This window comes from Notolabrus celidotus, chromosome 8 (assembly GCF_009762535.1).
Source record: "Notolabrus celidotus isolate fNotCel1 chromosome 8, fNotCel1.pri, whole genome shotgun sequence".
Classification (NCBI taxonomy): Eukaryota; Metazoa; Chordata; class Actinopteri; order Labriformes; family Labridae; genus Notolabrus; species Notolabrus celidotus.
This window is the reverse complement of record NC_048279.1, coordinates 16,105,946-16,124,215: the sequence shown is the minus strand read 5'-3', so window position 1 is coordinate 16,124,215 and position 18,270 is coordinate 16,105,946. Positions and strand designations below refer to the sequence as shown.

The window sequence follows — 18,270 nt, the reverse complement described above, 5'->3', positions numbered from 1 at the left end:
TATCTCTCTTTGTCTGTGTGTGGTTTGGGATGGTGCTGAGGAATACATTCTGTTCCTCCTGTCACATGACAACACGGAACAACAAATGTTGCCTTCAAGTGATCCTTGTAGATTTTTATTTGCAGAGTCTTGCTGCAACAAATTTTCAAATGACCAACTTTTTTAAGAAAATGGCTACATAGAAGGTTTAAGAGAAATAAGGCATCATCTTTGTTGCTAAATGTGACATTTACTCAAAAACAAGTTCCATGGAAAAGTACAATTTCGAGGTACTTCTCACTTGCTATAGCAGAAAGATTTTTTTGTATATACAGTACTTCTTCAAACAAATACAAAAAATAAGATGCTGCCCACTAAACATATATGGAATATGATGTAAATTACTTCACCATACACTATGTTTATATTTTATTATTCTTATGTCAACTGTGAGGTGGAGGAAAAATAAATCCCAATGCACATAGATATATTGCATTAATTGCATTTGCTTTGAAATAAGCAGTTTTATTATCTTTAACTGGTGACGTTGTGTTTTACATTTAAAAACTCACAATGTACTCAGATGGAGACATATTTTTTAATGAAACTATTTCATTTTCAAATATATATATATATATTTTTTCTGTATCAATATCTCTGTCAGCTCCTCTCAGATCCACAGGCAGACTGTTCCATAGTTAAGGAGCGTAGTGGCTGAAAGCTAACATATTGTTTCACTCAACTAAATATTAAAATGATAACGATAATGATCCTTGTATGTGATTTTGTTTCACATCTTGGTTTCTCAAGAAGAAGTATAAAGAAAGGATTTTCATGAGGTACAAGGAGGAAGATAAGTGTTGATAATCATGAGGGGTTTACTTTTGATTGTAGGTGTAAATATGAAGATAATATATGAAGATTTGATGTGTGGGAGTACACTAGTATAATGCCAGAAAATAGTGAAAAAAGGGGCAGGATTAGATATGTTTTAACTTCTTCCTACTCCTTTTCGCACATGTAAAGTAAAATGTTTCAGTGCTTGCTAATTGAACTGATTGATTTTGTTTCTTTTGTGTAACTATTTCTTATTTTCTCCTTGTATGTTTGTATAACTATTTCTTTTTTTTTCTTGTATGTTTGTATAACTATTTCTTCTTTTTTCTTGGATGTTTGTATAACTATTTCTTCTTTTTTTCTTGTATGTTTGTATAACTATTTCTTCTTTTTTCTTGGATGTTTGTATAACTATTTCTTCTTTTTTCTTGTATGTTTGTAGAACTGTTTCTTCTTTTTTTCTTGTATGTTTGTAGAACTATTTCTTTTTTTTTCTTGTATGTTTGTATAACTATTTCTTCTTTTTTCTTGTATGTTTGTAGAACTGTTTCTTCTTTTTTTCTTGTATGTTTGTATAACTATTTCTTCTTTTTTTTTCTTGTATGTTTGTATAACTATTTCTTCTTTTTTTCCTGTATGTTTGTATAACTATTTCTTCTATTCTACTTGTATGTTTGTATAACTATTTCTTCTTTTTTCTTGTATGTTTGTATAACTATTTCTTCTTTTCTACTTGTATGTTTGTATAACTATTTCTTCTTTTCTACTTGTTTGTTTTTTTCTATTTCACTTTTACATGATCGAAATAAAGACATCAAATCAAATCAAAAATCAAACCTCTTCTTGTATTTTGTCATGTGAGAACAACATGTAACCAGATATTCCCACAGCCCTTGAAGGCAGCATGAGAGCCTGCTGCCGTCTGGGCGTCAGGAGGTGGAGAAGAAGGAAGGAGATGGCCGACAAGTAGGCAACACTACCTTTCGTACCTCTTCCAATGCGAAATTCCTTTTAAATTCTTAAAGGCTCACCTGTAAAGGGAAGAAGACGTTTCAGATATTTCACTCCTCCGCCACGATGGCAGAACAGAACAGTAACGTGAGATATCAGGAGGTATGTAACGAGGTCTGCTGGCACACGCAAACGTAGAGTTAGCATTAGCTGAAGCCTGGTCTGCTAACACAACATAAGCCTGTCAGGGAGAAAACAACAGAGGTGTATTTACGGCTGGGCCCGAGTTAAGGATAAATACTTGATGCCTTTTACTCAAATGTGTTGTTAATGCCTGTAGTTATTTCCGTAGATTGTAATTTAAAGCCAATAAGACATTTTCACCAATCAGCTGACCAGGAAAGTACTTTACGCTGTGTTTGTGGCCTGATCAGAAATACTGTGAAATATTCTCCTCAGACAGATCAGCAACTACCTGGATCAACAACTACCTGGATAGTACTTTACATATTACAGATACATATGTACTGTTGTGACGGTGCAACGTGCACATTGTTTTACAAATATGAATTCGCTAATAATATGTTAAAACCACGAGTGCATCGTGTTTAGTTAACACTGTGTAATGCAGCTTTGCTTAATTTAAGAGGGGACTGTGTTATCATTAGTACAGGTGATCCATCCTGTGTGGAGACAGGGATGGTTTCAGACATATCTGCTATGACCACTTGTTGCTCACTTTATAACACCAGATATGTGACTGTGTGTGTGATATGAGATCAGTGCTCCTACATCCTGAGTCTTTGAGAACATGGTGTAATTTTAAGGTTATTTAATATTCTTCTTCCCACCTTAAATATACTTTCCAATTCCTATCTTAAAGGTGCAGTTGGTAGGAATGGGGTAAAAAACGATTATTTTTATTGTCATAATGCCCATCGGTACTCATCAGTAATTGAAGTAATTTGAGATTATGGCCAAATCTCTGTGTTTTTCAATACCTTTGTATCAAGCAATGTTATTATTCCCCCTTGTTCCCGTTATCACGGACCAATCAGAGCTACTCTTTGATCCTCTGTCCCGATTGGTTGAGTGGCGGACCCTACTAGGTTGTCCTGATTATCTGGGAAGCCGGCACTACTACCTCATAAGAACAAGCACGAGAAGTAGGGAGAAATCTGGTGGGATGGGGTAGTGTTGACATTTAAAATCTCTCTCCAAACTGATGTTAATATCATGACAACCAACAGCAGCTTTAAGCAGATTTGTGTCAACCACGGGGTGTTTTGTGGTAGGAAATGTGGGTAGCATCCTCTTGCAACCTCACATTGCGCTGTTTTAACCCTCCTGTTAGGTTCGTTTCTCTGCAACAGCAATAATGTTCCTGGGTCAATTTGACCCGGGGCATATTCAATTATCCAAAAGTGTCAGAACCCCAAAAAGTCCCAATACACATTTTTTTAAATCTCATTTTTAACTCCATTACTAACCATTTAAATCAAGATTTACTCGATTGGTGTTCTTTAACTCTCACAGATCATGGTTCAATGAGGATAACTCACTGGTTACTCATTAAAATTCATGTTAAAACTTTTTTAAATGTACGTTCGAAAGCTCTAAATAAAAATACAATATTTTTACATGGCATAGATTTTTTTTAATTTTATTTTAAATTTGGATTTTTTTTATGAAGTGATGTTGATACATTAACATGACACCTCTTCTGTCACATGCTGTCCATATTTTTATGCTGCATTTAGCTGGTTTGGAAGGCATATATTGCTTAAAATAGACTTTAAAAAGGGTCAATTTGACCCGCAACATAACAGGAGGGTTAAAAAAGCTGTGCAGTGAACAGGAAATTCCAACGATAACATGTTTACAGATCAGACTACAGATGGTCTTCTTTGTTCATGTCAGATGTTTAGTAAATCAGAGAACTCTTCATAGTAATGTAAAATCCTGGAAATCCAATATGTCTAAACATCAACTCTAGATATGTTCATGCAGTTATATCAGCCAACTCCACTTAATGTTTCCTTTCTTGGTGGACTTCACTTCAGTTTGACACAAGTTGTATTGTGTTTGTTTACTTTCCCTCAGCTGGTGAATGAGGAGGAGCCGGCCCAGCCATCCCAGGAGGGCCCTGCTCAAGACGCACCACCCCCCTACAGCAGCATTGCTGCAGCAAATGCAGGTAAGGATCATTCTCTGCTCCATTTTAGACAAGTGACATCAACACAAGTGGAAGAAACACTTAGTGCTGCGTGTTTATTCTTGATTCAAAATGAAGTCTTGAATCCTGACGCAGTGAGAGTGAAGGTGGAGCAACATAAACAAAGGATTTAGAAGAGTATTTCTTTTTACAGTGTCATGTTCATTATGTAGAGTATAAACTGTGATAGCTGTACCCTTCATTTGAGTCAATCCTACATGATCTCTGGGTTACAAACTGTGTGATGTTTTAATTTAATTCCACCATGATCCATCAGATGAAGGTTCAAACTGTGAAAAAAAGAAAATATTTACTACTGAAATCTGACTAAATGAGTTAGAGTACAAATGCCTGGTAAGTACTAAGGCTTAATATTTGAATGGGTGTGTGTGATCAGTCAATCATTGCTCCTATTCATCCTGCATTGTAAGTTGTTGAAAGATTCATGTAGGAGGTAATGGCTGGTGTGTGCACAGCTTTTAGAGAGGTAGGATGTTCCTTATCTCACTTCTTATGAGGGCAGAGGTCAACACATTGCATAAGTGGGTGTAGCCTTGAGCTCTTCAGGGTGAGACTATTGATCTGGTTCAATGCAGTTTATGTTTGGACAACACAAAGGAGCTCTCTGGACCGCTGCCAAACGACCCAGATAAAGGTCTAAGCTTGTAACGGACAGAACATTAGCTGTAATGGACTCACATACTACCAGTGTCTTTGTTCCTGCTGCACCTCAACCCCCCCCCCCCCCCCCCCCCCCCCGGTCTGGTTTAAGTCTCTGCTGCTGCTCCTCACACTGAAGGAAGTGAAAGTAGATTCGTCAGCAACCAACCCCTCTTAAATGTTGCTTCATAAATCAGCACACACTTAACTTAAAGCGCGTGGTTAGCATTTTAGATACGGATTTCATTTCATAAAAAGAAATACAAATTAACATCTTTTCTGGATTGTTGTTTCTTTTAGGAAATGACTTTAATCATCTGTTGCTCTGTCTGTGTATCTGTCTGTTAGATAACTGAACTGTGTCCACAAGGAGGATAAACTGGTGATAATGTCTTTTAGAGGGGGTGATAAAACACTCTAATTCACACAATAAGTGTTGACATGGTCTTTAGCATCCAGTGAAAAATGTTGATCATGTTTTTCAGGTTAAACATTACTTTGGTTTATTAGAATGCCTTCTTAAATAGAACAGAGTTTCAGCAAGTGGCAGAAGTAACGTAGTAAAATTAGTGGACTTCTATCTTATTCAATAGCAGTGTTTTTGTATTTTAATTAAGTTGTAACTGTGATGAGCATCCTGATACTAATGGAGTCCCCGGAGAAAAACAGCGGGTCTATCACTTGGTCTTCATCTGTGTGTTGAAATGGGAACCTTTAGCGATATCTAGCGGTCAGATTCTAGAACGCTCCCTTGCTCGCCCCTCCCGTTTGTGAAATTCAGAAGCGGTGTTGATCTTAGAGGCAAGGCATTATTTATAAAGCACCATTCATACAAAGAGCAATTCAAAGAGCTTTACAGAGGTTAAAACAAAAACCAGAACAGTAACAATCAACAAATACACACAGCAAACACTTCAAACATTAAAATGTTATATGCAGCCAGTTATGTTTGGCCTACTCTCTCTCTCTGTACTTATGTCACTTAACGTACATAGTAAATAGTGTTGGGTCTTATTATTTATTTAAATTATTATAAATAATCACTGCTCTGAAGTCCGTAACTTGCAGAGTCTTACTTCCCCGCCGGACACAGAATCACAACTGATCTTGTCTTAACTGAAATGAACCTTTAATCATTCGATTCATCTCAGAACTTCTTCCCAGGGATTAAGACTCACACATTGAATCTTTTCTGTGTCGAGTCGCAGCCCGAAGCTGGCTCAGACCTCTTGACACCCCCACAGGATGCCCGTATGGCCAACATTTAATTGTAGTTCCAATATCAGGTTAATTCCATAACGCCATACCTTGTCAGAAAATATCCAATTTAAAATATGACATTAAACAAACATAAGCATGAAAACAGAAAATATTTTAAAATCTAAGATCAAGAAAGAAAGAAAGTAAACTGAGTTACAAAACTTCATTAAAACGCAGTTTTTAAAAGAAATTAAAAGTTTGTAGTTACAGAAATAAAAACTAAGGTTTAAAAATGGGTTTGCATTATTGAGCAGTGTAAGCAGCTAAAAAGAGGAACGTTTTTAGTCTGGACTTAAAAGTGGTCAGAGTTGGTGCTTGTCTAATTCTCTCTGGGAGGTTATTCCAAGTCTGTGCTGCATAATAACAAAATGCTGCTTCTCAATGAGGATAAGAAACTCCTGTGATCCTCCATTTGTCAATCTTTTACTATCAAAACTTATGTCAATGTAAATTACTTTGTGCACAACTTAATGTAGATCTATAATCAAGAATATTTCATCACTCAGACCTAACCCTAAAAGATAATGTTGTACTCATAACTGTTGCCAACAAGCTGGAACAGCTATCCAGACGTGATCAGGTAGTCTCCACAATATTTGCTTTGAAGGGTTGGCACTTTTTGATTGTAGCTTAAATATTAGCTGAACCCATGTGCATCATTTAGGATAATTACAAAGTATATTTACAGGCGTCCTATTTTTCTGTGGCTGAATAGTTTTGCTTGTTTCTCCAGCTTTCTTTGAATACAAGGAAGATGGAGGAAGATTCCCCAACCCTCCATCATACAGCGTTGCCACCACTTTGCCCTCCTACGATGAGGCTGAGAGAAGCAAAGAGGAGGCAGCCGTCCCCCTGGTCCCTGGAAGAGTCACGGTACGCTGAGTTGATTTTTCAACAAACAAGAAACAATCCTAATTACTCAGTGACTTTTAATGTACCATACATCAGATTTAGAAAGAAAAGGTCAGATAAAAAAGAAGTAAACACCTTTGATTTCTTGCTGTTGCTGCAGGAGGACGACTTTGTGGCCAGGGATGACTTTGAAGATGCCGACCAGCTGCGGATAGGAAATGATGGCATCTTCATGCTCACTTTCTTCAGTAAGAGCTGGATTAGAACATTAGACTGATGGGATTTTTGTCATGAGATACTAAATTAACCTAAAATTCACTTGCATAGAGCTCGTTTGTATCAAGATTGTTAAAATATGTTCATGTAATTGTAAAAAATGTGTATCTTAATATGGAAAAAGTTGCTCTCAAGAAGACTCTTTAGGTTCACTATCCAAGGCTTCTGCGTGGTATTTTATAAAATGTGTCTTTTTAAAATAATAATTATTATCATATCTCTTTTTTTCCATCTCCAGTGGCATTCCTGTTCAACTGGATCGGGTTTTTCTTGTCTTTCTGTTTGACCACGTCAGCAGCCGGCCGGTACGGAGCCATCTCCGGCTTCGGCCTGTCACTCATCAAATGGGTCCTCATCGTCCGGGTAAGAGCTGTTCCATTGAAACTGACCACTACCAGCCCTGTTCAAAGATGTGCACTCGCATGTTGTTGGTTCTCAAAATGATCTTAACTCTGCTACCTTCCAGTTTTCTACATACTTCCCTGGTTACTTTGACGGGCAGTACTGGTTGTGGTGGGTGTTCCTGGCCCTGGGTGAGTGCAAGGAAATCAAAAATAAAGCAATAGCTTCACTCAGATTACAACCCCAGTAGTTATTTAATGTTGTATGATTGTAACTCATGTCATTGTATCTCTTTCTCTGGCCTTCAGGCTTCATGCTGTTCATCAGAGGCTTTGTTAACTACTCCAGAGTGCGTAAACTGGCTGATCCTACTTATGCCACTCTTCCCCGAACACGAGTACTCTTCATCTATTAGAGGTATGTTGTATTACCGGTTCAGACTCATTGTCACAAACATGTTTATTATTGGAGACAGTTACACACATACACAGTTGGATTAAATACAAAATAAATATTGGAGTGCAGGTTTAGCTCAGCGGTGAAGCGTACGCCCCATATCCAGAGGCAATAGTCCTTATGCTGCAGCTGCAGGGTTTGACTCTGAACACAGCTCTTTGATTGGTTGGCTACTATAGTGTCTAGATATGATACTCAACGCCAACTTTTGTTTTCTGACTGCAAACCTTGTGAAAACACAGATTCCACACTAAAGTGGAATAGTGTCCATTGTTGAGTCCATTATCTGGATTATTGGACGGGCATAGTGTCAGAGGAGAGATACTTTCTTTGTCAAGCACTTCTACTGAAGCAACTTGTCTTTTCAAATAATTAGAAATTACCTCAGCTTATACAAGACCTTAAATAAGGCTGGAGTCTCAGTCTTTAGTTTGTATGGAAGCATAACCACTGACAGACATCACACCACACATCTTACATATGAAGCCAATATACCTCTGATTTAATTTGTCAATCTTCTCTTGACTTGAATTCAGGACCTTTCACGTTGAAGAACTGGACAACACATGCAGCAACTCTGCAAAAAGTTTAAAATGAAGACATCTAACAAGAAATTGGACAGTCGTGTGATAGATAAAGACAACTGTTGATAATATATTCAGGAATTATATCACCTGTTTTTATTTTGTTTTGGAACTTTATTAATGGAAAATGGTTAACAGTAATAGTCCCTTAATGTACTCATTAGTGGCGAATGTTAAGTGCTATTTACATCTCTGTCTGTAACGTATAAGTAATGCCTTATATCATTTGGTGGTAGCTTACAAGCATGCATCTGCCCTTGAAGTAGGGACAGTCTCATGTTGGTGACACATGAAGCCAGCAGGTTTTAATGAATACACACTTTGGTAGATTTGCTGTAGCATGCAACAATCTTAGTAATCTGCACTAATTTCACTTCATGGTTTTATTGTGACTATTAGAGGCTGTTTTTTCAACATTACACGCACTCAACTGCAAGCTTTCATCAGGCTGTAAATGCTGGTCACGGATATTCACTTAATTCTCTCACCTGTTGGCTTTAAGTAGTGTTGTCCTTCTTTTCAGCCAGGAGGGGGCAGTGTTGGCTGCCGTTGAGATGTTTGTTCATTCAAGGCATCATTATAACAAAACCTACATGCTTGTGATTTAAACTGTGTCAGTGGAGTGCCCCAAAATGACATAAGTGTGTCAGATGTTATGATTTCTGCCTGTTAGATGTTTTGATGTACATTAAATCAGGTAATTATCCACCCTGGAGTAGAGTTTTGGTTTATAAATATGATCTTTGATGATCCAGTTTGAGTTTGTGAAAAAGCCAGAGAGCAGATGGATATAAATGTCAGGAGACAAACCCCCAGAGTAGGTCAGCTGACAGATGAGGGACGCCCAAGCTTGGGACACTTACAGCAACCAAGATGATTTTTATTTTTTCTGCGCATATGAGAACATTTTCTGGTTCGTATCCTCAAAAAGCTCATGTAGATGTAAGAGCCTGACCTTTCTATGACTCTGCAGTGAGTCAGTGGAGTCTCATCCTCTGTCAGTGGAAAAGCTCTGTGATTAGAGGAGACGCTGCGTAATGATCTGCCTCTGACGTTTGGATCAAATTATCTAAGAGCATAAAAATAACTCAGATTCCATTTTCAGGTGGGATTTTTGCCTTTAGATTTAATTGACAGCCGGGGAAGGGAACAGTTTTTTTTCTTCTTTTAAGACCATGATTCATAAGGTGTAAGATGTTAGCTGTTATGTGGGTATAAAATCTATATCAAAGAATGTTTTGTACGCAGGTGCACTTTTAGAAACATAGCCCAGAGGATGTTCCCATCATGACTCAAAGACCCGGACATATAAAACCAGGAATGAAAGGACGCGGCGATGCAGGATGTAGTTATTGTGTTGTATTGAGGAGTAAACAGCAGTTGTTGTTATGTAACTTCTGTTGTCAATGGAAGGATTAAAAGTGGGTTTAACTCTGGTCCTGCAAACCGAACTGTTCGCCTTATCAGTTAACTCCATACAATCGCCATGGCTTTGATACAGACTCATTCTGCTTCTTTCTATGTGATGTAGAGCTGAACCCTGGGGTTTTGTTGAAATGAAACTGTACAGAAAACGTTTAGTGTTAAATAAATGTCACTTTTAATGCCTCATGTCTGAGTTCTCTGGATTATTGACTGCTGTGCACCCCAGACAAGTGGTATTCAAATATTCTTCACTGCTGTCAGGGAGCAAAGGCACTGGGAGAAGGGGGCATGAAATTAGAAAGATTGACAGCCCTAAAGTATGTAAATGAATGCTCGGTGCAGGTTTTACACATTGGTGGCACCGTGTGGCAGCTCAGTGTAACAGTTGGAAATGTGGAATAACACAGATTTTCACTCAGAGAGGCTTAAGCTACTCGTGGCAGCACTTCACAGCAAAGCACAGATTATAGAGTCAAACTACAGAGGACTCTGAGCTTGTAACCAGGCCAGCATGATTATGCATCATGTGTTATTACATGTGTTATTCAAGTTAGGACTGTGGTACTCATCATTGAATGCTTTGTAAATTACAATAAAATGATGCAAGTACAGCTAAAACAAGCATTTTTCTACAGAAATGTACTGACGGCAGGAAACACTTTTTAATATCTCCAGTTTGAGGTAACTTCAAATATACCAATACTGTTCCAAAAGGCTAATAACATATTTGAAGAGTTCATTTGAAAAAAACCCAGATATCTCCGATTTTATAATTTTTCAAAAAACACATTTCCTTTGAATATAATTTTTTTTTAATAAAGTTACATTTTTAAGATACAGCTAATTAGTAATGTAATTTTGACTTAGTAAAAGCCACCCAACTTCAACTGATTGATAATACCTAAAGCTAGTAATAGAAAAAATATGTTTTTTGAAACATTTTTTAACATTTTTAAAAGTGAGTTATCTGTTTTTGCAAATTAATTCTTCATTTGTTTTATTTTACCTGTAACATATCTCCTCATTCCTGAGATGAATTGGTTGTGGCCTGTTGATGAAACTGTCCTGTTAGCAGATCAAATGGGATGTTGTGTTAGTGTTCAATGGATGCCATGCCTAGTCTTTAAGCTCTGATGCATTGTTCTTTGGTTCAACATGAATAATCGGATGAAACAGTAGCTGGTCTCTGCCTGAATAATAATAAGCACTCCATCAACTATCTTAATACCTTACTCATGTTTGTCCTTCAGCTAAAATAACAAAATAAGGCATTATTGTTTCAGCATAAATAAATCCATCCTGCGGCCACTTCACATCCATGTGAGTTGAGGTCTGTGTGTCTTCACTCGTTCAGCTGTCGGGGCAGAAAGAAGATGGCCGTCTGTCCGATGTGAGTCCTTGGACCCAGTTTAGGTTTCCCGTTCTTTTTCAGAGCTACGTACCAGTTCTCCTCCTGATATTTCTGCGATCGATATGTGTTGTAGTGATTCTCCTCCAGCTTTTCCAGGAAGTAACATTCATCCATCACTGCAGGCTGAGAGGGAGAGACAGAGCAAGCACAGACAGCTGACGGCACAGAAGTGGTTGGATTGAGGTTCATTAACACTGAATGATGGTGAGTAGTGAATCTTCTACAGTAAATATGTTTACAACATTCAGTGTAATTCAGTCCCGTCTTGATTATTGTAATTCCTTATACTCATCTCTTAGTCAGAAATCAATCCACCGTCTCCAATTAGTTAAATATGCAGCAGCTCGTCTTTTAACAGGAACTAAAACATGTGCCCACATCACCCCCATTTTAGCTCATCTACACTGGCTGCCTGTTGATTTTAGGATTGATTTTAAGATTCTTTTACTGAATTTTAAAGCGCAACATGGACTTGCCCCTCTATTCATCTCTGAGCTTTTATCCCCCTACAATCCCGAGATCCTCTGGCAGTGCTCTGTTAGCTGTTCCAAGAACCCGACTGAAGACCAAAGGGGACAGGTCTTTCTCAGTCAGGGCTTCTACACCCTGGAACAGCCTGTCAGAGGAGATCAGACTTTTAGAGTCAGTCCCGTGTTTTATGTCATTACTCAAGACACATTTTTACAGGAAAGCTTTTATTGTGTGATTTTATTTAATTTTAACTCTGTTTTTATTGCCCACTGAGAAGAACTTTGTTCCCTGTATTGAAACGTGCTATATAAATAAAGTATTATTATTATTAATGCACTGATCTTATATCACATGGATCATCAGGTGTGCTGTAGATACTTACTGAACTGTACAACCGTCCTTCATCACTCATAGCCAAATAGCGCCCGGCTTCTGTCCCTTGGATGATCACTACACCAATGTCCACTGCTGTGAGCTTTAAAACAACTGAGAGGAAGGAACAGTTTGAAAAGCAAGGCAGCAACTAAAATATGAGATTCCTCTTATCATTCTTGATCATGCTCTCTAGAAGTGGGACCAAAGAAGATATTTAACCTACTGGGAACTCTTGTTTCCAAATTCAATTATAGTGATAATGAATATTAAAGCTTCTTTGTCATCCTTTGGACTAAGTGCATTTAAATCCTTGATGCTTTTGATGCACTTAGTCTTAAAGCCCTAAACTGTTTGACAAATACTTTTTATATGTTTACCTATTGTTTAAACCTCTAGTAAATAAATACGCCAGCTTTTAAAAGGACGTGCCATTAAACAAGTCTCAGTCCATCAGAAGTATGCAAGTTATTCCTGTGCATGCCTGTTTTACTGCTCATTGAGTTAATCACAGTGAATACATTCATGTCTTCTGTTCTCTCAGCATTCCCAAAAGCGAAATCGCCCTTTAAAATCTCTCCAGTTTGCTTCCTGATTTATTAAACACTCGTGCCTCTGAACCTGACACACCTACAGTGTGGGAAGTGAACGCTGCCTGCTGCAGGTCTGACCTGGATGTAAAATGCGCAGTGCGCTGCAGCCCTTACTGTGATCGTCCCTGTCCTCCCTCTGCCCCTGCACCGTGCCTTCTGGCAGGATCTGGAGGTGATGTCCGCCATTCATGCAGTACAGCCGAGTCAGCCGCCTGAAGTCCCGCCGCAGGCCGCCGTCCTCTGTTTGATCCTCCGACACAAACATCGCTACATCTGTCATCCTGCTCAGAGGAAGCACAGCTGTGGATCAACAGGAGGTTTAAAGAGCAGAGGGAGGTTTAAAGAGCAGAGGATGGTTTTACACCAAAAGTAGTTCCACTCTATCTCTCTCCTGCAGTGGTCAGGTGCTTACAAGCGCGTGGACAAGCGTGCAGATCACACTGGCTGGTAGATGCGCGTGCACGAGTCAATTTCAAACTGGGGAAATTGTGTTGGGTGTGATCACTACAGACGCAGTCCTAAACTGTAACAATAAGATGTATAACAGGGTTGGATTGGAATAACTCTTGAGATATTTAGGATGGAAAAATTGACCTATCATTTAAGAATTCAAATGGACAAATTTTATCAAATTTGGGACAACTGGAATATATTTGTTACCCCCAAAAGAGCAGATTTTATTTGATCTCACTGGTAATATTGTTTTGTAATTTAACTAATTAGTTTCTGACTGATTATTGACGAAATTTTGACAGCAGCGGCAGGCGACCACCCTGGTTCTTGTTCATAGTTCCATGGACACTGTTCTAACTCTAATTAAGCTGTAACAGAGTTCTTTTGAAGTGAATAAGTGAGCCTTATCTGGCAGAGTTTGTCCCGAGCAAATTGTCAGGTCTGTCCATAAGAGGTCATTGTGTATCCACTATTATTGTTTCATTTTCACAATTGCTGGGACATTTAAGTTATCAGAGAAGTTTGGACAGGACACCATAATGGATGAACAAATTCTGATCCATGGTCTTTTCCGATCTAATCCAGGGTGGCTGATGTTGTGTTTTTTCTGGACTCAAAACAAATAAAACTGGAAAGTGCTCCCAGGGCCACCGTACTATACAAACAAAATGTATTATTATTATTATTATTAAAAAGAAGCTAATAAAAAAAAACGCTCATGTAGTATCTATCAGGTTAGACTGGATTCATTGTGAAAAAAAACAACCCACTTTCAATCATCAGATTCTGATATGGATCTTTTTGAAGTCTCATTGGAGTAAGGAGGTGCATGAGGTCACCTGTCAATACTAAGCACCGCCCACCACAGTGTAATTGGGGATAAAGCAAGCTAAGACTGGCTCATTTGGGAGGATCAAAACTGATTGATCTTTCGCCGTGAAAAATGTCTTTATGTTGGAGCTGTAGGGTGTAAAGCACCAAGATTCAAAGAAAGAAAAAATACGTTTTAAGGACCTATAAAATCCTATAATCAGCAAATACCATGAAGATTATTGATGTGACTCAAATAATGTGACCCTATAAAACAGGGGTTCCCAAAGTGTGGGTCGGGACCCCTTGGGGGGTTGCCAGACACACATTGGGGCTCATGAGATGTCTTCCAGAATTTTTTATTTTTTTATTTATCTAAAAATATTTTGTATTATTCATTTTGGTTTATTTACCTTATTTTCTTACGTTTATCTTCCTTTTTGTTTGTACTGTTAATTATTATTATTTTATAATTATTATTATTTTTATTTTTTTGTATTTGTTTTCTTCTCTTTGTTGGTTTTGTTTTACTAATATATAGTTTGTTAACTTGTGGTGAACAAAGAAATACTGAAAAAATGCAATAAAAAAAGTTGAATGACAAAAGTGATCTAAAAGTAGTACGTTACCCATTTATAGCAAAAAATATCGACACAAATAGTAGCTAAACTTTAAATAAAACCTTGACAACAGAAAGTGTGATGAGTTTTCTGCCTTTCTTTTGTCCAGATGACTCAAAGTTTAGAGTTAGTGCAGTTAATTATGAACAGCATCAGTAGCAGCAGGTTAATTCATAACAGCACAGGAAACACAGACACATTCTCATATAGGTAGGCTAATTTTCTGCAGACCAGCTAAATGAACATTAAATCACTTTGAGGGACAGTGGGGGTCACGAGTCTTTGGCACCTATATTTTGGGGGTCGCGGGCTGAAAAGTTTGGGAACCCCTTCTTTAAAAGATCTAACACAGCCAGGAGGGAGTGTAGCTTTAATTAAATGTGAAGCAGGTTTAGTTAAGGGTGAGGATATGCATCTCAAAAAAACATGAAACAATTGTGGAGTCATCATTGATACATGTACAAGACTTTGTTAGCTAGTGATCATTTCAGATTTTTCAAGACAGCAGAGAAAACACTAAGGCTGGTTAGTTGTGTTTTCTAGTCTGCAGGACAATCTTTGACCATTTCTGAAGCACACTTCTAAACTTTATCAAGATTAAGCCATGAAACAAATACAAGCAACACATCAAAGTCTCCTGGTAAAATAGGTGAAACAAAAAGTAAATAAAGCAAGTGTCAGAATGGAAAAGCGCTTTTATTTGATGAACAAGTGCTTGGTGTGATCATGAAAAGTGTCTTACAATGAGTCTACCATTTCCACTGTTCAGAATCATCGAGTTAATATCATGGCAAACATCAGCATACAGTTCATTGTTTGGAGAAGTACCACACACAGACATAGTTCGACCTTTAATCAATGGAGGAAAAGATCAACTGGAGCCACACTACAGAGGAGAAATAATACAGAGGGGAGGTATAGAAAAACTGTTATTTGGAGACAAGTACACCACATTTTCTTTACAATGGATTATATGTACATATTAATTTTTTTAAGCAAAACATTTTTTTTATTTTATTGAAAGCATATACCAGTGAAACATGATCTGCCCTTGATAATTCTCAAAATGTCTGCATATGTTTTATACAAAATAGATTTTCAAACAATATTTGGGTAGTGCAAATCCTTTAGATTCAAGCTGGTTGATTACTTTCACAAACAGTTTTTTGTGTGAGTGAAAAAAAAAGACTTGACTTCTATCCTATTCACAGTATTACACAATTTGACCAAAGCCATTATGCTAGAGTAAAAAAATGTGTTTAAAATAAAAATCAGACAACTGTAAATTTGTCTTCTACTTTAGATCACACTGACGAGTTGAATTTGTCTGTGCTTGCTTTGGTCACCTTGTTGTCAAACATCAAATAGGCTTGTCTTTGTGAGTGCGATCAGTCGTGGTAGACCGATTACTGTGAAAGGGTTTCCTGAAAAATCTGTCCTGCAGAGATAAAGTTAAAGGTGAATCTCCTGTATGCAAATAGCTTATCCTGGAAAAAAAAACATGAGGCTACCACATTTTGTAATGTGATGGTGATAGAGTATCTGTTGTTTTCTATTGCATATTCAGGTGTCTTTCTCAAAAATGTACAACAAAGTTAAGATACATTTTTGAGCAAGAAGAGGCAAGTGTGCGATTTCTTCTATATATATTTAAGCTGTTTGAATGAACAGCAGCAGCAGCAGAGATTTGAATATACTGAATGTGAAAGTAACCCATGAGTAACCCCTTTGCAGTCAACGAAGATGAGTTTAAAAATGATCTTGAATAAACATAAACAAAAATAAAGCAACAGTTTTTTGTTAGTTTGAGTGTGAATGACAACGTGGCAGCACATTCCTTTCCTAAATCTGTCTAGTGAACTTTTTGCCTGACAAAAACAAAACATAAAGACAGAGATATTTGATTAATCCCAACTTTTGGTTCCTCAAATAAGAACACAAAAAATACATAATGTGTACATCAGATTCCAATAACCTGAGCAAGGGAGCGGTTTAACATCTATAATGAGCACTTAGTCTTTTGTTCAACAATTTCCTTTTTTTTTTTTTTTTTAATGCACCATCAAACTCTTTGTCGGTGCTCACTTGACACATCCAATTATTCTATCCTGACAAGGCATCAACACCTTTAGTCTGTCAAAATCATTCCTTTTCAGCTAAATGAGTTCCCTCTTTAAGGTTCACGCTCATATCAAAACCTGTTTCTGCTAGAAACACGCACGAAATGTTGGGGTTACGAAACGCTCAGATGACGACAAACTAAGCCGACATCTGATGAAAATGTTACAGCACATTTCGGCCTACTTCTAAATCACGCAGAGAGAGGGACAGCATCAGATCTATGTCTATATTCTGTAAGTGCCTTGTGTTGCTATCATTAATTTATAATAACCTTAAGCTCAGGTAATTGAAGTTTTTTTTTTTTGCTAGTTGTGGACGAAGCTGCAATACTGGGACAACTCTCCTCTTCCAGTTCAAACACTGTCCAACTTCAAGCATCACTGAAAACAGACAAAAACAAGGAGTTTGGCATTGAAATGGTTCCCAGAGAATTAAAAGGAGCCATTGTGCCAGCCTCCTAAGTCAGTGACACGACACTTTCACTGTGACACAACGCCGTGAGGTGACTGATGCTTAGTGCTATCAAACATTTGGGGCTGGACTAAATAACACAAATAAAGGTGTAAATGTTCCACAGATACACAGACAATGAGACACGGTGTCTATAGGCTTGCAGAGGAGCTGAAGGGTTCAAATAGAGCTCTGTGGGACATTTAAAGGTGATTTACAGTAGTTCTTAACCAAATCCAAAGTGCTGCATACACAAGCTGTCTATCATAGAGATGGTTTCTCTTAAATGGGTTAGTTTTACATTTGGGAAATGTGCTCATTCACTTTCTCGTCGGAGTTCAATGAAAAAATTGAGGCTGATCTTTAACTGTGCTACAGATAGGAGCTAAAACCCAGAAGCTGGGGCAAGTATCCAGCCAAGGCCTCCAAAAATAAGTGCTATTTGCTTGTATTCTTTGTTTCTCTATAACTAAAATAAGGTGTGTATATATATATATATATATATATATATATATATATATATATATATATATATATATATATATATGGGCTTTAAAGATGAAAGAAAGTGAATCTTTTTACAGGCTCGCTGTTTGCCCTTGTATCCAGTCTACGCCAACACTAACTAGCCGCTGATCTCAGCTGCAAATGTGTGCAGTAAACATGTCTGATGTATCAATCTCTACATCTGACAAGAAGGAGAATGAGGTTTTCCCAAAATGTATAAAAAAATTCCTTTAACAAGTGCAGCAAAGCCATGATGCAAAGGCTCTAGATTATGAATCATTCAGAGAGAAGCTGAATGAGTGCTTGGTTATACTGTCTTTGAAGGATCATCAGTGGCAGAGTCACCACTACATGTTTGTCAGTTTTATAAAACAGATTGTAAAAAGTGTTTAAAAAAGGACGGTTATTTTCCCAACCAGTCTGAGCCGAGTTAGAAACACAGAAATTAGTTGTCCTGATTAATTAAAAAATGACGTAATTTTTAAAACACAATGAAACATGCCCTCTCTTCTATGATTGGTGGACGCAGGTTATCTATCTATCACATTCCATTATTAGACTATCAGGGCAGGGAGCTGGGACTAAAATAAACATCTGAATGGGCTTCTAGAAAGAGTTTTACTAC

General features: G+C 37.6%; 2 protein-coding genes across 3 annotated transcripts; one reads left to right on the top strand and one right to left on the bottom strand.

Moving 5' to 3' along the window:
• Positions 1–1,706: 1,706 nt before the first annotated feature.
• LOC117816954 (NEDD4 family-interacting protein 1-like) lies at positions 1,707–10,023 on the top strand. Its single transcript, XM_034689356.1, has 8 exons — positions 1,707–1,929; positions 3,871–3,964; positions 6,636–6,775; positions 6,915–7,002; positions 7,269–7,393; positions 7,497–7,563; positions 7,681–7,789; positions 8,365–10,023. The coding sequence occupies exons 1-7, from the start codon at positions 1,894–1,896 to the stop codon at positions 7,785–7,787; spliced, it is 657 nt and encodes a 218-aa protein (XP_034545247.1). The 5' UTR covers positions 1,707–1,893; the 3' UTR covers positions 7,788–7,789; positions 8,365–10,023.
• On the bottom strand, positions 9,989–13,193 carry fgf1a (fibroblast growth factor 1a). 2 transcript variants are annotated; one of them, XM_034689357.1, is made up of 3 exons: positions 12,763–13,193; positions 12,102–12,205; positions 9,989–11,371 (listed from the first exon to the last, which is right to left on the bottom strand). In XM_034689357.1, the coding sequence occupies exons 1-3, from the start codon at positions 12,962–12,964 to the stop codon at positions 11,180–11,182; spliced, it is 498 nt and encodes a 165-aa protein (XP_034545248.1). In that variant the 5' UTR covers positions 12,965–13,193; the 3' UTR covers positions 9,989–11,179. The 2 variants fall into 2 exon arrangements, with proteins under 2 accessions (XP_034545248.1, XP_034545249.1); XM_034689358.1 differs by having other exon boundaries at positions 12,799–13,144.
• Positions 13,194–18,270: the final 5,077 nt, after the last annotated feature.

What these genes read in the sequence shown, in the direction of transcription:
- LOC117816954 (XM_034689356.1), top strand. Translation starts at nt 1,894, where the DNA reads ATGGCAGAACAGAACAGTAACGTGAGATATCAGGAG. An exon ending in GTAACGTGAGATATCAGGAG is followed by an intron (nt 1,930 to 3,870) that starts GTATGTAACGAG and finishes ACTTTCCCTCAG; the next exon opens with CTGGTGAATGAGGAGGAGCC. An exon ending in TGGTCCCTGGAAGAGTCACG is followed by an intron (nt 6,776 to 6,914) that starts GTACGCTGAGTT and finishes CTGTTGCTGCAG; the next exon opens with GAGGACGACTTTGTGGCCAG.
- fgf1a (XM_034689357.1), bottom strand. Translation starts at nt 12,964, where the DNA reads ATGACAGATGTAGCGATGTTTGTGTCGGAGGATCAAACAGAGGACGGC. An exon ending in ACTGCGCATTTTACATCCAG is followed by an intron (nt 12,206 to 12,762) that starts GTCAGACCTGCA and finishes CCTTCCTCTCAG; the next exon opens with TTGTTTTAAAGCTCACAGCA. An exon ending in AAGGACGGTTGTACAGTTCA is followed by an intron (nt 11,372 to 12,101) that starts GTAAGTATCTAC and finishes TCTCCCTCTCAG; the next exon opens with CCTGCAGTGATGGATGAATG.